This window comes from Bos mutus, chromosome 21 (assembly GCF_027580195.1).
Source record: "Bos mutus isolate GX-2022 chromosome 21, NWIPB_WYAK_1.1, whole genome shotgun sequence".
In the NCBI taxonomy this organism is placed as follows: domain Eukaryota; kingdom Metazoa; phylum Chordata; class Mammalia; order Artiodactyla; family Bovidae; genus Bos; species Bos mutus.
Window position 1 is genome coordinate 45,991,200 of NC_091637.1, and position 24,285 is coordinate 46,015,484.

The window sequence follows — 24,285 nt, forward strand, 5'->3', positions numbered from 1 at the left end:
TAAAACTCAGATGGCTAGATTAGCCAGGTTTTCAAATCACTATGATATAAACAGTAAGCAGATTTCTGACACACAAGTTATGTTCGAGGAATTGCTTTTTTCAAGCAGCAGATATCTTGTAAAGAGCTTTGAACTGCATTTATTTCTAAAGCAACCGAAATTCAGTGCTACAAACAGAGGATTATAACTTCAGGAGAAGAATAAGCAGAAGGAGCAGATGAACTCTCAGGGCCATAGTCTTCCTTTGATCTTGTAAAACTCCTATTGACATCTGGAGTTCCCAGTCTGGTGAGAAAATAGAACTATAAACCAAATGAATAAAATACCAGTCCGATATTTGGTGGAAACTTTAAAACCATACGGTACAAGGACTCTCCTGCCATGCAGAAAACTGACACAAGGTACAGAATTATTCCTTATCAGATATTTTTAGGAGGCTATTAGGAGTCTTTAAAAAATATCAATAATTTGTATGGAAATACAACTGTTATTTTCCTTATCTAAATTAAGTCTCTTGTTAATATGCTATTTATAATTTTTTCCTGATTCTTGTATCTTTAAAAATCTAATATTAATACTATAAAAGTTTTCCTTTTCTTTTTTCCCCTGGAGGCAATTTAGCATTCTTAGCAATGGTGAACTCACATGGAGTAAATTTTAAAAGATAAGAGAAAGCCCAAATACAATTTGCTATTCAAAGCACACTATGATTTAAAACTACTTTTAAAAAAGAGAGAAGGAAAGTGGGAGGGGAGATGAGGTGGTTCGATTTTTAAAAACATTATTATTATTGGTTAACATTGACTTTTTTCCTCTGTTTCTTCGGGGGTGAAAGTGTTTTTAACCTGGCAAATGCACTCTTCAGAGATCCTTTTCCATCCCATCCACTTGGAGAGGTTAAAGGTTCAATTTCATGGCCTCTATGGAGGCAGTGCTCTCTCTCACAGGATGCAAGAGATAGAATCACCTGCAAGGATAGAATGCAGTTGGACAACAGACACATTCTTACTTCTCTTGTTTTGTCCTACTTTTAGTGACCCTCTTATTAAGTATTGGGCTGAAATATAAATTAAAGAACACGTTGGAAAGGATGTACAAGTGAAGGCTGTGTATGTATATACAGTATGTCAAAAGCCTTTATTTTTATACTTCAAATGCTCTAAATTAATAAAAAGTAATAATTACCATGTTATCTTTCATTTTTTATTTTCAAAATGTTTTAGTGACACAGCTTCATGGTAGACAGATCTCCTGGTTATAGTTAAGAACAGGTGTCATCCTAGAACAGGCAGATATTTTTGTTGACTCAAGATACTGAAGGAGCATCACTTCAGGATGCAGATATAAAATTAAGCTTCGTTACATCAACGTCAAGGAGATATTTGTTTTGAGTGCGTGTTAGTACAGGCATCTTTGCAAATGCCAAGAATGTACTTCTCTTTTGAAACATTTTCTTCATAATACATATGTTAACATTGAAGTTAGTAGACTTCACATCTGAAACCATCACTTAAAAATAGTAAACTAGAAATGTAGTTTATTCTAAACATCCTTTTAAAAAAATGGCATAGGTAAGAATTCTGAGAAAAGGTATCTGATGGAAATACGGACAGCACAAACAGGCCTAAGGAGCAGTTCAGATTTGGATTCAACATGAACATATTTCAGCATTAAAACTTGTTTTCAAAGGGAACTATGTGAAGAAAAGTAGTTTAGTTTCATGTTTTATCTTTGTCACAAAAGACTTCAAATATCATAATTTAAAAATATGATCTGCTTTAACCAACAGTGCAAAATATAAAGTAGGTTTAGGAAAATACAGATGAGATATAAACCAACAATTCAAATTTTAACATGAAATTTTAAAAAGGCCATTTTAGTACCCTTCAGAAACATTTCCATGTATATGATTAAATACTATTTATGGAAGCATTTAATTCCTTATAAAAACTTTAAATTTTGGCATATTTTTTTCACTTATAAGCACTTCTTTACCTTTTGGGAAAGAATAATCATCAATACAATGAATTTTTATTGCAAAGCCATGTAAGAGGAACATAGGTCATAAAATTTGTATTGTTTTTATGGAATATATCTAATTTCCATGCTACTTTTCTATATTCAGTTTATATATTTCATTGCTTCACAGTATTAATTTTCTCATAGTTTTAAGGATATGATTAAAACGACAGTTTCACATTGTCTAGATATAATTTTGAAGTATCAAAATAGGTTTTGTTCTTGAACACACTGTTTTACCCTTTATAATTGTATCTAAGTGTATAATTATAATTTATCATTGTATGGGCTTAACTGATAGATATTCTCGCCTCCTGATGGTGCTGTGTAATGAAAATCCATTTTCACAAGGGGGGAAAATACACCATAGGCAATCACCAGTTCTCCTGAAGCCATGAATAGGTGTATTCATAAACCAGCAGCATCACTGCACCACCTAGAAAAGAAAAGAGCAGTTTTTAATCCTGTGAAATTGTGTTGTCTTTCCCACTGGGTTTCTGAATCCCCTGGAGTCTTATGCAGCCTATCAGGCAGAAGCCATTCAGAATCATCAGTTCTCAAGCTCCAACGCATAGACAGAAAACTACTGTGGAAAATTCTCAGAGCAAAATCAAGACCATCTTGAGCCTCCAAATACATTTTTTCCCCATGAGTTTCTGTAACCTTCATCATTTCTCATCAGATTCTTTTTCAGGCACTTTTAATTTTTAAAAGTAAATAAATACACATTTAGTCATGTAAGGGCATGTGACTTTCCTGTGAACAGAAACCTTCAGATTTGTCATATGTAGGCAAAGGATTTATCTTTTCCAGTTTATAATGAGCATTGTTGTAGCTGCATTCAACAAGGACATTTCTAAGATGGTGCTTGATAGATGAGCCTGGTTTTCTCTTACAGCTTTCAAACTGAATTGTAATGTGAAAAATAGCTTCTGAGTCCTTCTAAAATCTGTATTTCAAAACGTAGCCAGCTTTCAACCTCCTTTTGTTGCCTTCATTCCTTTCATCTGCCTCAAATAGAGATATGGATTGCACTCGAAAATCTGGTAGTTGTACTGGGTGTCATAAAACCCATCATTTATCTGGGAAGGGAAGAGTTATATAATTGGCTGCAAAAACGCTTGCTATATAATATGTCAACAGGAATACGATATAGGAAGACAAACACTGAGGCTGCTGAATACCTAGACATTAGAAGCACGTGTATGTGAAAGATTTTGTGTTCTCTCCGATGCGGTAAACAGCACACATCCTGTGCCCTTTAAGATGTTCTCTGTCCTTTCGTGTATGTGAACAGTACTACAAAATCAAAATGTGGACAAATATCCAGAGCACATCTTAGAGAAGACTTGGCTATGTGAACAGAAGACTGACTTCTGACAGAAAGAAATAGAACTTGATTTTCATCTTATTTTGTACACACTGCCATATGCTTTTTTTTAATCTACAGGCTGCACATGTTTGTGTAACCTTATGCCAAAGATAATTATCTGCCTGTAATTTTCATTTTTAACCCATGAAGATACTCTATTAGCCCCATCTTGGCTGCTGTAGCCCTCCTGGAGCTCTGGCAAACAAAAAGGGATGCGCTACAGAGGGTTGTCATACATATGTAATTGCTGTATTTCCTCTTATTAACCGTTTGCAGTGTAAGACAAGAACACACAGAATTGAGTAAGTTTTCAGCCTAGTGACATTTGGCGTCTGAACCACAGACTTTAAGATTCTCCTTTCCTGGGAGATCCTGATCATTAGCCACAGAGAACTGTTAAAACTGTTATAAAACTAAGATGTTTTACCCTTTACAACTGTATATAAGTTGGGATGTTTCTCCAGAATGAAGGATGAGAATTCCAGGTTCATCCAGCTTTTCTTTTTTACTGTCTCTCTCTCTCAAAAACAAAACAAAACTCTTATCTTTCAGTCTTACCTTCCTCTCTACAACTTTCTTTCCTTTGAGGTTGGTAGGACTTGCATGTTTGGGATGACAGTGGAGACCAGTTATTCACAATTTTGTTTAGCCTGGACACTATGTTCACAACAACCCTTTTCATTGGATTTAACACCATAGCAACTCAGGACACCTCATGCAAAAACATTTAAGAAGCCAACCAAACATTTGTAAGCCTCTAACAAAACTTGGGGTCAGATTATTTAAGAGTTTTGGATTGAGGTTCCAGTCAATTACCATTTTAGCTAAACTCTCCCTGATCACTCTCCCTTTTCAGGCCCATGGCCTCCTGAGAATGCTGGAGGAGGGTCAGTCCTATGATTTTCTCTAATACTAGGTCTATGAGCAGGTTTTTACTGTGTGGTGAAGGAAAAACACCACATTCTTGCAGAGAGAGTTCCACAAAATCACCAATATTCTTTATGACTGAGTTCCTTTTTATACATGGACCAGTAAGACGTCTGAATCTCAAATGTGAAGCAAAAATCCATGCTAAATGCCTAGGAAGTCTGGGATAGATGGACTGGGAATTGTAAAAGTGTTTTCTAAATATATGAAAGTATGAACTGTTCACCAGCTTCAATTTACAGACTGCTGTTCTATATCTCAGGTTGGCAGAAAGGCTGAGATTTAAACGTAAATATGCATGTGTGTGAGTGTGGCAGGGGAGGGGCACATCGGGTGTTCAAAGGGAGGACAGACGGAAGGGGAAAGGGAGAGGGGAGGAGCAGGGGAAGGTTTGGGGGAAGATTACCAGGATGTCTAAGTAGGTGAGTGTGGCCTGGTAAAAAAAATCTGTGTGGTCTAGTGCATACTTCTGTACTTATTCACAAGGTTGCTTATAATCCAAGACTATTTGCCCAGGTGGTAGAGTCTGCAGCAGTTGCTTTCTTATCTATTTACATAGAGGCAGCTGACTCTCCCTGTGGGAATGGCAGCCGGCTTTTTGTGGGCTGGCATCCTGAGGTAAGGCCCCGAGCCAATCCCCTCCACCATCACGCCGACAGGAGCCAGGAAGGTGAGAGCCAGGCTGCAGCTTCCCCCGCTCCCCTCCCCAGAGGCGACTGTGAGGAGAGTGGCCCTGGCTGTTCATGGAGTAGTCCTCCTGCTTTTCTCTCTGTCAAGCAAAGTTGAGGCAGGAGCAAGAATGAACTAGAAGAACCAGGGAAAGGTTTATTGGGCTGGTCCCTTACTCAGTGAAAATCCTCGCCTTTAGCCAGAAGCCACTCAAACTCCAACTGACTGTGGATCCTTTCCTATTGACTTAAGCTGGGCTTTGGCTTCTATCAGGCTCCAGCAAGGCCATAAATAATACCTTATAACACAAGTTCAACACATCTATTGGATTCCCTTAGTGTCTTACTGCTATGCAACTTTTTATTCTTAAGGTTTCCGTGTTTCACAGTGTGACAAACTTTTATTGTGTTACAGATAGACACAAATAAGAAAAAGAAAAGGGATACTAGAACAATAAAGAAGGAAGGATATAAGTAATGAAAACATCATTACCTGGTCCGAGCCTCATAATCTTGGGAAGCAGGCCTTTATACAAAGCTAAAATGCTAGAACCAGGAGAGAAAGAGCACAAGCATTCTTATTCTGAACATGCAATGGATTTGCACCTCAACTTTATTGAGATATTGACCCAGCATTTACCCAAACAAGTCATTTGAAAAAAAATTTTCAAATCTCCAAACAGATAGTATCTGGCCAAGTATTCCCTGCAGCAAATTGGATGAGAGAAAGAGTTAATTCTTTATTACTCAAGGTATGCTGATCTTGTCCCATCAGAAATAAGATTTTTATCAGCGAGATAGTTTTTGTGTTCAAGACAGGCCTCACTTTTAAGACAGCTGTGTATATGGACAAAATGACTCTTGTAATTGAGTTTAAAAGACTTAGTCTTCACAAAAAGAAATATGATGCAGTTTAGATCAAAATCGTAAAACATTACTTGCCTACTTGAGAATGAGACCTGGTGAGGAGGGGCAGAGAGACAAAAACAAGACTTAAAAAAAAAGACCAGCAGAAAAAGGCACATACTTTAAAAGAAAACTACTTTCACAAAACTCTCATGTTTAACTCTCCCAGGAGAATATAATTAGGTGACATTTTGATTAGGAGAGTGAGAGGACACTCATTCTCCTGCCCATGTGGGAACAAGGCATATTATATGCAATAGCGTCTTATGCAAACTGTCAAGCGGAAAGTTCACCTTGGCATTCTAGGACAAACACACTGCATACTGAATGATCGTGGCTCATGTTTCTTGGTGTAAGGAGGTTTTTGCCAACATCTCATTACTGTGTTATCTCACAAAGTTCCTCATCTATTCCCGAAAGCTTCTCAGACACAGACCCAATGCAGGAGGGCTTAATGGCCCTAGTCAAAATGGAAGTACAATACAGTTTTAGCAATGCTTTAGTTTTGCTCATTTATTAAAATAAGAATGTGTTACCCTTCTTCCTGATAGACCGTGGCCATTGTTTTAAAACAGGTTTTGTACTTGATCTCTCCAGGAACTGGCTGAGGCCCTTGAATCCTACTTTTGGCAACATCAAAAGGGATGTTAATGACTGAGGCTATTGTGCCTGAGAGAAGACCAATCCCAAATTTTCTCAAAAACTCCAAGGTTGGATCCTAAAAGAAAAGAAGAATAAAATAACAGAAAGCGAAGCGGAAGCCCCTAAATCGGTTAAACACGATAAAGCAATATATATTTAAGCAGACATTGCGCTGCCTGGCACCCTCCTGTTATTCCAGCGGAACACATTAGGATTTCCTAGGCTGGAACTTGTTTTCTTGACAATCCCATTGGCTATGTTTTTACACATGGTCTAAATTGCTGAAGTACACATTTCCTCACACAGGATTTATAAACACAGTTCATAAAGAAAGACTGGTATGGCATATGGGGATGATTTGTATAATTGGGCTTCACAATGTACTTAGTATTACTGTATCAAAACAGGAGAAATCCAAGCACACTATTAGCTAATTGGCCAGAATATTTTACAAATGACAGCAACTTCCACCATGAAGCCTACTAAAATGCTCATTTGTGTGTGGACCCCCAAATGTTAAATTAAATCAAGGCTACTCTCGGTCTGCTGCTATTCCCCTCCAGGTTTTTTGCATTTATTTTCACGTGTAGCTGATCCACTGTACTGAGAAGTGCTAGCTTCCTGTTATTAACAAACCAACTTGGGGAGGCTGCAAAACAGCCTGTGACATTCTGTGCGTTAGAAACAGTAGTAAGTCACTGGACTAATTGGCTGAAGAATTTATAGCCCATTGTTCCTCAATCATATTCTTCCTTCATGGCAAAGGAAGAAAAGGAGAGAGAGAGACGGAGAAATATTTCTTCTTTCCATTTGAATTTAGGTCCTTCACTTTGGTCTGATTTGATTTTCCACCCCTGCCTGCTCTGCTTTCTGACATCAAAGTATTTAATTAGGTCTGATGTTGAAGTTGCTTTCCTTCAGCCTATTTTTGTGCCCAGCGAGCTCACATTATCCTGTGTTATAATGAATTTGCCGGGAAGTTCTCATTTCGCTTTCAGCCTCAGTCCTTACCCTAAAGAAAGGCCATCTCACACACCGTAAGTTGCTGACAGAGACCTCCCCCATCCTCCCCCTGTCCTCTCTTTTGGTTAGTACTTCAGAAAGTTTTTCAGAGAGGAACAACACCAGGTCGTGCCGTGACGCTATTTTATCTAGCAGGAGAACTTAAGGGGGGAACCATTCTCTGCTTAATTAAAAAAAAAAATCAGGTCTGAGAATTGCACGCTTCTAGCTTTGATGGAAGAAAAAAAATTCTGGAAACTCTGAAATTTTCAATGAAACCAAGAGCCAGATACCATCACAGAAACTCCTACGTGTTTAAATATAAAAAGCGAGGGGTTCGATAATAATTCTTGGATCTGGGCCATACAGGTGCCGAGTAGGTTTAAAGGGATTTAAAAACCAACAGGGTGTTTCAACAGGAAAAACAATGCCGTGATTGCAGCATGAGTGAGGTGTGTTTAAATAATTCCCCCTCCCCCATTTTCTTCTCTTTTACAAGGAGAGAAAAATGCCTTTATGTTACCCTCCTCCATGCTGGCACAGGAGCAAAACTGGAGCTCAGGAGGGTGGTGGATTCAGGGCCAGTTCTGGGTGTCTGACCATGCACTGGCCCCTGCATCCCGTGGAGCCCAGTGGACAGAAGGGACATGTTTGACATCTACTCTTGTTACCCTACTCTTGTACTGTATGGTTTCTCTGAAAAATAAAAACAACAATAATAAAAGTGCTATGAATACTGTATGAGCCTGGCATAAAATGGATAGTATTTTTATGTAGCCTGTTTTCTAAAGTCTCAAAACACCTGTAATGAGGCCCTCATGGTGCTCCTGTGACATGGCCAAGGACAGGTGAAAGTGATGACTTGTATGCACACAGACCTTTTGGGACATTTAGGGGATCCTGTCAAGCACACAGCTCTCCCCGCTCCTGATGTGTTTGCTGAGGATTGGAGTTGAGGAGGGATGGGTGGCTGAGACACTCAGTGAGGGTCATTGTGTTTGAGACAGTGCTGGGGACCAAATGCTAAGGTCTTCAAGCCATCACAGTGTTCACTAGCACAAACTTAATTGAATCCATGGTTTCTACACATTTCCCAGCTCAGCAGTAAGGTCCCACTGCCACTACCAGTCTGCCAAGTCTCTTCAGTTGTGTCCGACTCTGTGCGACCCCAGAGACGGCAGCCCACCAGGCTCCCCCATCCCTGGGATTCTCCAGGCAAGAACACTGGAGTGGGTTGCCATTTCCTTCTCCAATGCATGAAAGTTAAAAGTGAAAGTGAAGTCGCTCAGTCATGTCCGACCCTCAGCAACCCCATGGACTGCAGCCTACCAGGCTCCTCCGCCCATGGGATTTTCCAGGCAAGAGTACTGGAGTGGGGTGCCATTGCCTTCGCCCCTGTTGGATCCTACTACCTCCTAAATTGATTTTTAAACAATTGTACGTAAATTGAAGTTTGCTCATTATGCTATAAAGTTCCATGTTGTTGTTTAGTTGCTAAGTTGTGTCCAACTCTTTTGGGGCCCCATGGACTGTAGCCTTCCAGACTCCTCCATTCATGGGATTTTCCAGGCAAGAGTACTGGAGTGGAGTGCCATTGCCATCTCCGGTAAGGTCCCACACTAGTTCCCAAATCCAGCTGTGCATCAGTCACCTGGGAGCTTTACCAAATATGGATGCACAGCCCCACCTCACACCCACCTTAGATTCCCAGATCAGAATCACCTGGGAAAGTGCCTGAACGTTGATTTAAAAGAACTTTAGGACTTCTCACCTGGCCAGACAGAGGGCCCATGTCTGAGAACCATTGATTTTGATTGCTATTCCACACAGGCAAAGCAGATGGCCAATTGCTACCCCTCTAGGCATTCTAGGAAGGAGAGAAGTCTTTGCAGATAGCCAGGAGGTGCCCCTCACCAAAGACCTCTGGGCCTCTCAGCCTCTTCTTCTGAGCCTATGGTCTGCAAGAGGCAGCAACCCGGCTGGGAATCAGGTACGCCAAGGAGAGCCCGGCCAGCTCCCCTCTGCTTTATTTGCTGCATGTCGTAGCCAGCCTTGGATGAATGCAGCCCCTCAAATGTCCCTCTCCTTCATCCCCTCTGGCTACTCTCACTTCTCTGGCTTTAGCTCATGCCTGTGACTTTCCAGGTCTTGCTTTCTTCTTGCCTCTGTCACCTGTTCTTTGCAGTGGCACAGGGTTCTCTTTGAAAAAACAGATTTGCCTCCCTACTCAAAGGCCCTCAACCCTTCCCCACTCCACGGAGAGTAAGGTCAAAACTCCTTGTTGGCCTTTGCTTTCTTTCCCATGATATGCTTCCAATTTAACCTTTCGAGCCTCAAATTCTACACCCGTATGCACAACCCATACTATAGTCAGACTGGTTAAATCATAATCATGCAAATTTTCTACCAAATACTTTTCTAACTCCACATCTTTTTTCAAACAATTCACACAACCTAGAACACCATTCACCATCATCTTTGTGGACAGCAGCCCCACTCTTTACAGTCCAGCTTAAATCCCAGCTTGCCCAGGAGACTTCTGTGGATGACCACTGAAGCTGATTTCTGCCTCTCCTGTGCTCCTGAAGCACTGTCGCGATCATTGTTCTACGCTTTTCTTTGTCTGGTTTTTGTTTGTAGCCATCTCCCCTGTTGGACTGCGAGCTGACACCGCATAGGAGCATATATTACTCCTCTTTGTGTCACCTACTGCACGGTGTGCACAGCAAGTGCTAAACGTCTGCTGATTAGCTTATCACTGCACTTTTTTTTTTTTGGTAGAAACAGTGAGGATCAGGCTTTACTCTTAATCACTATTTCTCAAAGCTCAGTATCTTCTACCCTGGAAATGAGCCCCTATTAGGACTTCACGTTTCTGTCTTTCTGCCACAAAGCATTAACATGGGGACATGACAAGGCATTGGACGTTTGCAAAGTGGAGTATTTCCAGGCAAATGAATTGAGACTCTCAGGTCATGGAGCCAGGCCTGGGCTTGCCAGACCCCATTACTCAGTGACTCACAGAGAGAACCATGATATGGCAACCTGTGACCAGATTTTAGAAAAAGAATGCAATGAGCATAGAGTAAAGTCTTGAAATATTACTCTTTGGGCTCTTCTTTCTTATACTTCCTGATCTTTCCCCTACTGAGGAGAGGCATCCACTTGCCTCAAGAATGAGGATTGTTGTAGCAGGACTATAAAGAGAGAGCAAAAGGTAATATTTAGTGGTTTTCGTTTTCAAATTAGGCTCTTCAGTGTGCTATATCAATTAATCACTCTTTGAGGTAAGGACCATTATTTTTACTTTTATTTTACAAATGAGTGAACTGAAAGGTATAGAAGAAGTATAAGAAGAACTTGAGTGCAAATCCAAGTATAAGAAGAAAATTTTTGTTACATCCAAGTGAACCCAAGACTTTTCCTTAAGGGGATAGTTTTTCTACTGATACTCTTATGGGTTGGTAGGTGGGCTGTATGGGGAGGTACCTGAGAACCTCCTGAAATTACAAGCAATGCTTCTGTGTATGTGTATTTGGGTTTTTCTGGAGAAAGTATCAGTAGATTTTATCAGGCTCACAAAAGTTAAAAACAACTTCATCAAATCATTTTTCCTACCAATAAATTTATAAAGTAGGGAGAGGACAATGCAGTGTTGAAAACAGGAAGCCCTCATTTTCATGGGAGTTATCGGGCAATTCACTGTAGTGAAAATATTTCTGCAAATATTCCCACTCTGGAGTCGGGTTACTCGTACTATCGGTGAACTCAATGGTTCTCAAAGTGTAGTCCTTGAACCATCACCATCAGTATCATGTGGGAACTTACTAGAAATGAAAATTTGGGCTTTATCAGGACTACAGTACCCAAAACTCTAGGGACGGAGCACAATCTATTTAAACAAGTCTTCCAAATTATTCTGATGGATGCATGGTATTCTCCAGGCCAGAATATTGGAGTGGGTAGCCGTTTCCTTCTCTAGGGGATCTTCCCAACCCAGGGATGGAACCCAGGTCTCCCTCATTGCAGGTGAATTCTTCTGCAAGAATTCACCTGCAATGAGGGAGATGAATTCTTTACCAGCTGAGCCACTAGGGAAGCCCAAGAATACTGGAATGGGTAGCCTATACCTTCTCCAGGGGATCTTCCCAACCCAGGAATCGAACTGCGGTCTCCTGCATTGCAGGCAGATTCTTTACCAGCCGAGCTACCAGGGAAGCTTGGCTAGATAAGTGATGCTCTAAAGGGATCTAGATGTACTGTGGAGCATTTTAAAGCCTTCTTTGGTGGAAACAGGTCTTTGTTTCTTTAAGGCTGCATAAATGAATGCAACACTGTTAACTCTGTCCACCTTTTTCCGACCCCAGCTCCATCCAAAGAAGAATGCACATCTGTGAGGTTGTTCGGTCTGAGTGAAACCTATGACGTAGTTTGAATGGGTCATTCTGTACTGGCAATAAGTAAATCATTCTTGTCAATAACCACAATAGGAAATAACAATAAAATGGTAAAAATAAACAGAAGTAATAAAATAATATACCTTATGATATTTGTGCTATTTTTCATAACTTTCAGTAAGAGAATTAATGGTACTGTTAATAATAGTTACTTATTTCTAGACAATTTTATATGCAAAAAAACATGTATATAGCATATATAAGAACCCTATGAATTAGGTACATAACCCCCTTTTATAGATAAGGACATGAAACTTAGAGAATTAGGCCAGTTGATCAAGACCACATTGCTTATAAGAGATCGAGGTTGGATTTACACTCAAATTTTTCAGACTTCCAACCGCTACACTTTATTTCAATTCATTCACTATGTTATATTGCCTCTCATTCACCATCCATTTGTTGTATATTCATCCAACCTACATTTATTGTACGTTACAAGTTGCTGTGCATTAGCTGAATGCCCAGCCTTCTGGCTTGATTATCATATTACTTGGGATGTCATTCTGCCTCATTTATTTTATTAAAAATTGGAAAAAGCTGCTGATGATAATGATAACACACAATCTGCTAGGCACTATGTTAAGCACTTTCTGTATATTTAAGCCTCACAACATTGCTGAGTAGATGAGGCATCTGAAGCTTACAGAAACTATCTATCTTACTAATGAGTATAAAGTTAAATTAACCAAAAAAGAGCCATGATTCTATTATTTGGAAGTGAAGAAGTCAAAATACTGAGAAGCTCTGAGATTGCCAGATATCAACCAGCAGAATTAGAGACATACCCTTGCCTTTCAGGACTGTACTCCACTTTAACAGTCAAGGAGATCATCTCTCAGTCCAAGAGAGACTTAAGTGGTAGAAAATAAAATCACAAGACTGGAAGTGAATTCAGAAGGTCCCCTAACCTAAAGAGTGACATCAGCAAGGTGGCAGAGCAGGAAGACTTGAATTCTCCTTTCTCACACAAACCCAACAATTCATGGACAGATTCTCTGCGTGAGAAATCAAGAAATTAGTTGAAAATTCCTGTACCCTGGGTCCACATGAACAGAGTTATAGAATTCAGTAGGGAGATTCAGCACACCCTCCCACCAGAGTCCCTGCGCCTAGTGTATTGCCATATAATCAGGAAGACTCCCTAACTTCCTGCTTCTCCTAGGGGAGGGAAGGGATTAATTTGCATGTTCACCTTCTCTGGGGCTGAATGAGAAGAACTGGTATAAAGAACTGGTATATTCTCGCCTATCTTGGAGTTCTGATGGCTCCAGTAGAGTCTAGCCACCGTGGGGCGAACTGAGATGAAGGGTTGGACTGCTAGAGGCCATATCTCTCCTCTTGCTCAGTACAGAGTAAGAAGACAAAAATGACAGCTGCCTGCTTCTCCCTGAGGAGGGAAAGAGTTAGTACAGGTCCCCAGAATCTCTAGCCAGTCTGAATTGTGGGGGTCTTCTCCTGCATGAGGCTAGTCTATGAAGACTGCCTTGTCTTTGTTGGTGTCTGCACAGACACCAACAAAGAGAGTTAAGGAAAATGAACAATCAGGCAAAGATGTTCCAAATTAAGAAACATGATATAGCTCCAGAAACCGACTATAAGGAAAGAGAATTACATGATTTACCTGACACAGAATTCAAAAAACTGTCATAAAGATGCTCACTGAGGTCAAAGGAACATGTGTGAATAAAGTAAGAATTTCAATGAAGAGATAGAAAATATAAAAAATTACCAGACAGAAATCATGGAGTTGAAAAATGCAATAATTGAATCAAAAATTCACTAGAAGAACTCGGTAGTAGACTAGATCAAACAGAAGGAATCAGCAAACACAAAGACAGAGACTATTGGAAGTAATTCAGTCAGAGGAGCAAAATGAAAAAGGAAGGAAAAAGAGTAAAACTAGTCTAAGAGATTGTGGGAGACTATTGTACAAAGCCCAAAATAGAAAATTAGAAAATACCTCAAGCCAAATGAAAAAGAAAACACAACATACCCTAACTTATGAGATTCAGCAAAGGAGTACTAAGAGGGAGGTTCAGAGTGATAAACACCTATATTTTTTAAAAAAGGAAGATCTCAAACAATCTAATTTTATAGCTCAAGGAACTAAAAGGAACACTAAGTCCAAAGTTAGCAGGAGGAAGGAAATATTAAGATTAGAGTGGAAATAAAATAAACATTAGAAAAACAATAGAAAAATAAATGAAATTGAGTTGGGTTTTTTAAAAGATAAAACTGACAAACCCTTAGCAAAACTAATTAAGAAAAAAAGAGAGAAGACTCAAAATCAGAAATGAAAGAAGAGAAATTATAACTGACATTATAACAGATGCCACAGAACTGGAAATGATCATAAGAGGCTATTGTGAACAATTATATATGAACACACTGGATAATCTAGAAGAAATGGACAAATTCCTAGAAATAAACAACCTATCAAGACTAAATCACAAAGAAGTAAAAAGTCTGAATAGACCTGTAACTACTATGGAAATTACATTATCAATCAAAAATCTCCCAACAAAGGAATGCTCAGGACTAGATAGTTTCACTGGTGAATTCTACTAAACATTAATTCTTCTATTAATGCCAATGCTTCTTAAATTCTTACAGAAAATTGAAGAGGAAGGAACACATCCACCTCATTTTATGAAGCCAGCATTATCTTGATATCAAAGCTGAAGACACCACAAGACAAGAAAACTATAGGACACGATCCCCGATGAATATGATGTAAAATTTCTCAAAAAACACTAGCAAATCAAATCCAACATCACTTTAAAAGGATCATACATTATGACAAAGTGGGATTTATCCCTGGGACAAAAGGATGGTTCAACATATGAGAATCGATAATATGATAAAGCACATTAAGAGAATAAAGGATTTAAAAAAATCACATGATTCTCTCAATACATGTAGAAAATGCACTTGATAAAATTCAGCAAGTTTTCATGATAAACTCTCAAGAAAATAGAAACAGAAAGAAAGTACCTCAATGTAATAAAGTCCCAACATAAGTAAAGCCCACAGCTATTATCATATTCACTGGTAAAAAACTGAAAGCCTTTTCTCTAAGATCTAAGTAACAACACAAAGATGCCTGCTCTTATCATAGTAACATAGTAACGGAAGTCCTAATCAGAGAAATTATGCAAGAAAAAATAATAAAAGGCATCAAAGTCAGGAGAAATAAAATTGTTGCTGTTACATATGACATGGTCTTATATGTAGAAAGGATTCCCTGGTGGCTCAGACAGTAAAGAATCTGCCTACTATGTGGGAGACCCAGGTTCTATCCCTGGGTTGGGAAGATCCCCTTGAGAAGGGAATGGCTACCTACTCCAATGTTCTTACCTGGAGAATTTCATGGACAGAGGGGCCTGGCAGGCTACAGTCCATGGGGTATCAAAGAATTGGACATGACTGAGTGACTAACATTTTCACTATATGTAGAAAAACTATATGTAGAAAAACCTAAATACTCTATAACAAACATTCAGAACTAATAAATTAGTAAAGCAGCAGGATACAAATCATCATATAAAATCACCATATAAAAATCACCCATGTTTCTACTAACAGTGAACTATCTGAAAAGAAAATTAGAAAAGTAATCCCATTTACAATAGCACCAACAATAATAAAATACTTAGCAATAAACTTTGGAGAAGGCAATGGCACCCTACTCCAGCACTCTTGCCTGGAAAATCCCATGGACGGAGGAGCCTGGTGGGCTGCAGTCCATGGGGTCACTAAGAGTTGGACACGACTGAGTGACTTCCCTTTCACTTTTCACTTTCCTGCATTAGAGAAGGAAATGGCAACACGCTCCAGCGTTCTTGCCTGGAGAATCCCAGGGACGGGGGAGCCTGGTGGGCTGCCGTCTATGGGGTCACACAAAGTTGGACATGACGAAGCGACTTAGCAGCAATAAACTTACCTAAGAAGGTGAAAGACCTGTATACTGAAAACTACAAAACATTGGTGAAGAATTTTAAAAGACAAACACAAAGATAGTTCATGTTCAGGTATTGGAAGATTTAGTGTTGTTAAAATTTCCATACTACCCTAAATGATCTTCAGATTCAATGCAATTCCTGTTCAGTTCAATTCAGTTCACTTGCTCAGTCATGTGCAACTCTGCGACCCCATGGACTCCAGCATTCCAGGTCTCCCTGTCTATCACCAACTCCTGGAGTTTGCTCAAACTCATGTCCATTGAGTCGGTGATGCCATCAAACCCTCTCATCCTCTGTCATCCCCTTCTCCTCCTGCCTTCAATCTTTCCCAGCATCAGGGTCTTCTCAAGTGAGTCAGTTCTTCGCATCAGGTGGCCAAAGTATTGGAGTTTCAGCTTCAGCATCAGTCCTTCCAATGAACACCCAGGACTGATCTCCTTTAGGATTAACTGTTTTGATTTCCTTGCTGTCCAGGGGACTCTCAAGAGTTTTCTGCAGCACCACAGTTCAAAAGCATCAATTCTTCGGTGCTCAGCTTTCTTTATAGTCCAACTCTCACATCCATACATGACTACTGGAAAAACCATAGCTTTGACTAGATGGACATTTGTTGGCAAAGTAATGTCTCTGCTTTTTAATATGCTGTCTAGGTTGGTCATAACTTCTCTTCCAAAGAGCAAATGTCTTTTAATTTCATGGCTGCAGTCACCATCTTCAGTGATTTTGGGGCCCCCAAAAATGAAGTCTGTCACTGTTTCCACTGTTTCCCCATCTATTTGCCATGAAGTGATGGGACAAGATGCCATGATCTTAGTTTTCTGAATGTTGAGTTTTAAGCCAACTTTTCCACTCTCCTCTCTCACTTTCATCAAGAGGCTCTTTAGTTCTTCGCTTTCTGCCATAAGTGTGGTGTCATCTGCATATCTGAGGTTATTGATATTTCTCCTTGTAAATATTTCAATAGCATTTTTCATAGAAATTAAAAAAAAATACAACTCATATGGAATCACAAAAATACCAAAAGTAGCCAAATCAACCTTGAGAAAGATGAATAAAAGAGGAACACATTTCCTAATTTCAAAATATATTGCAAAGCTACGTTAATTAAGATAGCATGGTACTGACACAAAGACAGACATAGAGACCAATGGAACAGAATAGTAAGCCCAGAAACAAATCCAAGCATGTAGTAAGTGTAAGTGCAAATGTTAATCACTCAGTTGTGTCAACTCTTTGTGACCCTGCCAGGGTCACAAAGTCCATGGAATTCTCTAGGCAAGAACACTGGAGTGGGTAGCCATTCCTTTCTCCAGGGGATCTTACCAACCCAGGGATGGAACCTGAGTCTCCTGGACTGCAGGCAGATTCTTTACTGTCTGAGCCACCAGGGAAGCCCAAGCATACATGGGCTTGGATTTCCCACTAGGAAATCCAAGCATAAATGGTCAATTAATCTTCAACAAAGGTGCCATTGGCCTTAGCAATGATTTCATCAATATGACACCAAAAGCACATAGACATGTGGGACTATGTCAAAAAACTTCTGAACAGCTAAGGAAACAAAAGAGTAAAATAAAAACTTACGGAGTGGGAGAAAATATTTGCAAGCCATACATATGATGAGATGTTACTATTAAAATATATAAGGATCTCCTATAATTCAATACCAAGAAAACTAATAACCTGATTTAAAGATGGGTGAAGGACTTGAATAGACATTTTCCAAAGGAGACTTACAAATGGCCGGCAAGCATATGAAGAAACGCTCAATGTCATTAATAGTCTGGGAGATGTAGATAATCTGGGAAATGTAAATCAAAAATACAGTGAAATCTCATTTCACATGTGTGACGATGGCTACTATAAAAAAACACAAAAGACATGTGTTGGTGAGAACACCAACCTCACCAACCTCTCCAATGTGGAAACACTGGAACACTTGTACATTGTTGACAGAAATGCAAAATGATGTAAGCTTTATAGAAATCAGTATAGAAGTTTCTCAAAAATTAAAAATAGAAGTATTATATAATCCAGCAACCCCACTTCTTAGTATTTCTCCAAACAAAATGAAATAAAAATCTCAGAGTAATATTAGTACTCCTATATTCATCATTGGCGCTTCCTGGGGGCTCAGTAGTAAAGAATTCACCTGCAATGCAGGAGATGTGGGCTTGATCCTGAATCAGGAAGATCCCCTGGAGAAGGAAATGGCAACCCATTCCAATCTTCTTGCCTGGGAAATCCCACGGACGGAGAAGCCTGGCAGGCTACAGTCCATGGGGTTGCAAAAGAATCAGATATGGCTTGTGACTAAACAACAACAACAAATTCATCATAGCAGTATTCACAACAGCCAAGATACGTATACAACCAAAATGCACATTGACAGATAAATGGATTAAAAATGTGGTATATATATACTGCTGCTGCTAAGTTGCTTCAGTAGTGTCCGACTCTATGCCACCCCACAGACGGCAGGCCATCAGGCTCCCCCGTCCCTGAGATTCTCTAGGCAAGAACACTGGAGTGGGTTGCCATTTCCTTCTCCAATGCATGAAAGTGGAAAGTGAAAGTGAAGTCACTCAGTCGTGTCCGACTCTTAGCAACCCCATGGACTGCAGCCTACCAGGCTCCTCTGTCCATGGGATTTTCCAGGCGAGAGTACTGGAGTGGGGTGCCATTGCCTTTTCCAGTGGAATACTATTCATCTTTACAAAGAAGGAAATTCTGCAATATATAACAATATGGATGAACCTTGAGGGTACCATGTAAAGTGAAATAAGCCAGTCACAGACAAATACTGCATGATTCCACTTATATGAGATACCTAAAATTGTCAAATTCATAGAATCGAAGAATGGAACAATGGTTGCCGGGGGTGGGGGAGGGGGAAATGAGTTACAAATCAACAGGCATAAAGTTTCAGCTAAGCAAGATGAGTGAGTAAGCTCTAGAGATCTGCTGTACAACGCTACCTACAGACAACAATAATAAATTAAGCATTTAAAATTTGTTGTATGTAGATATCATGTTAGGTGTTTTTACCATAATAAAGTAAATTAAAAAAAATTATGGTAAAAAAGGTCACCTAGCCTAAGTAAAATATTTTTGATAGATCACATATTAATTATGTAAATGGATATTAATGTTGATAAAAAATCTATTCTGTTACTAAACATTTTCAACTAACTTCCATAATTTGTTCCAACTCTCATCAATCAGTAAACTTCCTTTGTTCCTAACCCACATTCCTCATGCATATGCCTAAGTTATTTTACTCCAGTTTTTTGCTCCCTTGCAAGGGCAATCAACTGTCACCATTCTCAATGTAATTCATCATGACTTAAAAGCCATTACTGCAATAACCTTTTATTCCACATGGTTAAAAATTATACTTCCTCTCAAATATTTGAGCAGTAGTAGTATTTCCCTATCTATAGATGAGTTTTATTTTTTTCCTCTAAATATTTTCTAATTTTCTCATAAAATATGGGACTTTAAACTGGAGCTGAGTAGCCTCACATGTTAGTGGCTATCATACGCATTGACTTCATTTTGTGATAGCAATGCAAAGTCCAACATTCATAATTTTCAAACATTATTTAATTCCCCTGCAAACCTTTTAAGGATAATATTAACATTTCATTTAACAAATAAGAAAACTGAGATACAGAGACAGGTATAATTTGTCAGAGACATGGCTAACTAGTAAGTATCAGAATTGGGAATTATATTCAAGTCTCTTATTAGAACTCTCTGGCTGTTTTCTTCACATTGCAATCTTGGATTAAATGCAGAGTTAAAGAAATATGTTTACCAGCCTCTGTTTCGGAAGATCAATGAATTTTCCTAACAGGACATACTGTTTATAGACTCCACAGCTTGACAAGAGACACTGATTTAGTTGTTTAGTTGTTGCTCATATCCGATTCTTTACAACCCCTGGAATGCAGCACATCAGGCTCCTCTGTGCTCCACTGTCTCCTAGAGTTTGCTCAAATTCATGTCCATTGAGTCAACAATGCTATCTAACCTTCTCATCCTCTGCCATCCCCTTCTCTTTTTGCCTTCAGTCTTTCCCAGCATCAGGGTCTTTGCCAACGAGTTGCCTCTTTGCATGAGGTGGCCAAAGTATTGGAGCTTCAGCTTCAACATCAGTCCTTCCAATGAACACTCAGGCCTGATCTCCTTTAGGATGGACTGGTTGGATCTCCTTGGAGTCCAAGGGATTCTTAAGAGTCTTCTTCAACACCACAGTTCAAAAGCATTAATTCTTTGGCACTCAGCCTTCTTTATGGTCCAACTCTCATATCCATACATGACTACTGGAAAAACCATAGTTTTGACTAGATGGACCTTTGTTGGCAAAATGATGTCTCTGCTTTTTAATACACTGTCTAGGTTTGTGATAACTTTCCTTTCAAGGAGCAGTGTCTTTTAGTTTCATGGCTGCAGTCACCATCTGCAGTGATCTTGGAGCCCAAGAAAATAAAATTTGTCACTGCTTCCACTTTTTCCCCTTCTATTTGCCATGAAGTGATGGGACCAGATGCCATGATCTTAGTTTTTGAATGTTGAGTTTCAAGCCAGCTTTTCCACTCTCCTCTTTCACTCTCATCAAGAGGCACTAATTAAGCGATCCCTAAACATTGGTGGCAGTAATGTTCCACAACCAAGTGGGAACATAAGACTCAAAATAGTTAACAATCAACACACTACCTATTTGTAACTAATTTAACCATCTAATCCAAACATACAGTAGTAAAGACTGTACCAATAATTTAAAGCAATGGCACTTAAGGAGTTAATATTCAGAGAGGCAAAAAATATCTTGATCAAGAGAAGTATGTGCCTCCTTTTTTAACCTTCCCTGGCAGGGACTCTGATGCCTTGGTTAGTGACTGGCCAACTGGCTGCTTGCTTGATAAACAGAGAACCTTCACCCATCTCACAGGCCTTTATGATTAGGGTCTGGCATCTTCAAGAAGACATTCCACACAGAGGTATGCCAGATGGAGGGGGTTAAGGAAGATGGGAAAAGCAGGATTTGTTAGCTAGTGAGAACTAGGGGTGGTGAGGGAGACTGGCCAGAAAGCCTGCTGCTTCCTACAAGGCAAGGCTGAGCAAATTGCAGTGATGGGCTTCTCATTTAAGGGAGTTCAGCATGAATATATACATTCAAGTCAACTCTTAGAATCCTCCTACCTCATGTCAACCCAAATCACATTTCCTTTGCTGCAATTCACTTACCCTTTAATTCTCTTGGTACCACACCAAATCTGAATTCCTCTCTGATTTTAGTTTTGAGTCATTTTTACAGAGTTCCTAACGACCCAGCTTAAAGTCACTATACCCTGCTTCCTCAGACAACCTTAGGATGAGCACCCTGACAGGACCATTCTCTGTTCAGGACTGGCCTTGGATGATCCTAGAGTGGCTTTCATGTTGCTTGTCAAAAATTGCTAAACTGGGTTTGCCATTTGAAGAACTAAAATTACTGTTTAGAAGTGACTAAAAGAGAATGCTATAAAATGCTTTGGATAAGAAAATTAAAGACAATATGCTAGTCCTACAAGGAGTCACATGATTTTCGGGGTATCATAAAGTATTTCTTTGAAGAACTCTTTTATTCACCTCCCTCCTCCCGCAGTGGGTAAGGAAATTTTTGATGATGTGAATGTTATGATCATAACAAGAGCAATTCAAAAAGAATTGAACATTTTGATAAATCAATTAATTAGTGATTAGATTACATATAAACGTGGTCAAAACCAATTTTAATAGATCAATCTCACTATTTCTATAACTTTACAGATGGTCACATTAATTTTCTGCTTAATTCCATCCCTTTCATAGTACATCATCATCAATAATTGAAGGGTGATCGTGATGGAGTCCTTCGTTTGTCAAGGCCACAAGTAAGAGGTAATACAAACATAAAGCCCATGATGTATCCTCATAGAAGAAACAGCAGAAAACCCAGTCTGGTAATAAATTTCACTCCAAAGCCCAGAGCCTCTTAAAGGAAGGGGCTGGGCCATGTCACATTCATTCAGGTATACTGGACCTGACACATCATAGGTGTCTAATAAATGCTGTATCTCTCCTCTGTAAAGACATAATACACAAAGAACCAAGGTCTCAGAAGCAAATTGCAAAGGAGGTACCTACACAAGGCACCTGCACAACCACAAGGCAAATAATAGCAGCTTAGCACTGCCTTCCCACAGCTGGCTGCAGCTGTCATGAAAATGATGTGGTATGTCGAAATAGTTGCCTCCTGGTAACTGAGCAAGAAGGCAGACTGAGTGAGAGTGAACTGCCTTTTTTTTTTTTTAAAGAAGAAATTTGCATGTTAGATGTTGTTAGTTTCAGTGAATGCAAGTCAACTAAAGTCAGCTCTCAGTATGCACCTTTCATTTTCTCTAATCTTGGCTCTCTTTTGTTGTTTTGTTCATAAACTTTTGTTGTTTAGTTCATAAACTTTGACAAAAACATTTTTTCCCCGATGTTATGGTATTGGGGTGTCTTGTCCCCCAGTGAAAATACCTCTATTGGAGCTTAATTAAAAGTTACAGTTGTTTCCATTCACAGATATCAGAAGAATCTATTACAGTGTTTGTTTTTTCTTCATGTGAGATATTTTGGGGAAATGCTAGCTCCTCACTCCACAGAAGGTCATTAAAATGAGATGATTTAATTGATAAGCATTCTTTAAGGAATGTGAAATATTCCCAAGATCCTATCCTTGTAGGGCTCTGGGCTTTGGAATGAAATCAAAGTCTTGTTAACTCAACATCTGATTGTAGCCATTCAGAAAATAGCCATGAAAATTCCTTTCCCCTCCTAAGATAATTGTTTTTTAAAGGGTTGTGATTTGTAAAATAATTGTAAAATAAAGGTCTTGCACACATAGCCAGAATTATAAGATACAGACAATGTCAAAATGGGTTTGGGTTTAAGAATAACAGTTATCACTTTATTATTTCATATATATATATACAGACACATATATACATACCTCTAATATCTATTATTTATAAGTATCTCTCTATAAATAAATAAATGTAGAGAGATAATACCTTCTGAGAGTCAATTATATCACTGAGTATTAGCATAAAAAATGCAGGAAAGTATTAATATGTTTCCTTGGGAACCCAGTAGAACTTTTCTGTTTTTGTGTATTCTATTCCTTGCCTTAATAAAAACACTGACCCAAAGGAACACCAAGGAAAACTAACAAACCAGGATCCCAAAACAAAATTCTAAATGTTGAGAAGTCAGGACAAGGACACACTGAGATGCTCTGAGGTGGAGTTGGGCACATGATCAAGAAGATGTCTTTGAACCAAGTTTACTTCATGAGGTTCTGCTTCTGGACTTCTATACATGAGACTTTCCCATACCCGTTTAGTTGCACTAACATGACATGCCCCCTCAGTTAAATCACTGAAGGGGACTCAACTGCCTTACCACCATGACTCAAACATTCTGGCCAGCTATCCTCTGCAGCTTCCACTGCCTCCGTCCCCCGGTTCACCCCAAACCAGCCACCCTCCTCCTCCCCATGCCTCTTTCTGCTTCTGTGCACTCACATATTCTATTCTCTCTGGTGTCTGCTCATCTTCGTCATCTTGGCCTGACTAAGCCTCATCCTTGAGCTGCAGCCTAAACATCTCTTTTGAAGGAAAGCCTTTCCTATATTCTCACCCTACCCTGCCATGGGTCTAATTAGGATCTTTGGTTGAAAATTCCCACAGGTTCATAGTTGTCTTTCATGGCACTTATCACAATTGCCACAGTTCAGTTCCCTGTATAATGTCTTGTTTATCGTCTGTCTCCTTGACTAGAATGTAAACCCCATTAAGGCAGGAGCAGAGCTGACAGTGAGATGGTGCCCGGTCTCCAATGATAGATGTGCCATGAATACTTCTGGAATGAATGAATAGGAGGCACCCACTGAGAATCTAAAGCCACTTGCACCTCATTTCCATCCACTTGGGTGGTACCTGACGGGAAACTTTTGGGCCTGAGGTTTATTTAAGAAAGTGCCTGAACCCCTGCCCTGCTCCCCTCCCCAGGCCCTCCTCCCCCTACAACACATACACCACCGCCACCCCCCCAACCCCGCCCCAAGGGAGTCTGTGAAAACTGCCAATGAAAGATACCACTTTTTACCACAGAATCTTGTCACATGTCCTGGAATTTTCTAGATAATATATACTTGTAGTTTTACCCCAGTGGTTACCAGAAAGGAGAGTTGTTCTTAATGAAACTTTAATGCTCTTGGCCTTCCCATTACCGGATGATTGGTAAGACTAATG

General features: G+C 39.5%; 1 protein-coding gene across 5 annotated transcripts in view; it reads right to left on the reverse strand.

Moving 5' to 3' along the window:
* Positions 1 to 90: 90 nt before the first annotated feature.
* The window catches only part of SLC25A21 (solute carrier family 25 member 21), a 526,466-nt gene continuing 502,271 nt past the window's right edge, over positions 91 to 24,285 (reverse strand). For 4 of the 5 annotated variants that reach the window (XM_005891791.2, XM_070358760.1, XM_070358763.1 and 1 more), the window contains exons 8-10: positions 6,429 to 6,610; positions 5,480 to 5,532; positions 91 to 2,455 (exon numbers count right to left, since the gene is read on the reverse strand). In XM_005891791.2, coding sequence (XP_005891853.1) covers positions 2,394 to 2,455; positions 5,480 to 5,532; positions 6,429 to 6,610 — 297 coding nt within the window. In that variant the 3' untranslated portion in view covers positions 91 to 2,393. The remainder of the gene's footprint in view (positions 2,456 to 5,479; positions 5,533 to 6,428; positions 6,611 to 24,285) is intronic. The other variant, XR_011461727.1, reaches the window with a different exon arrangement.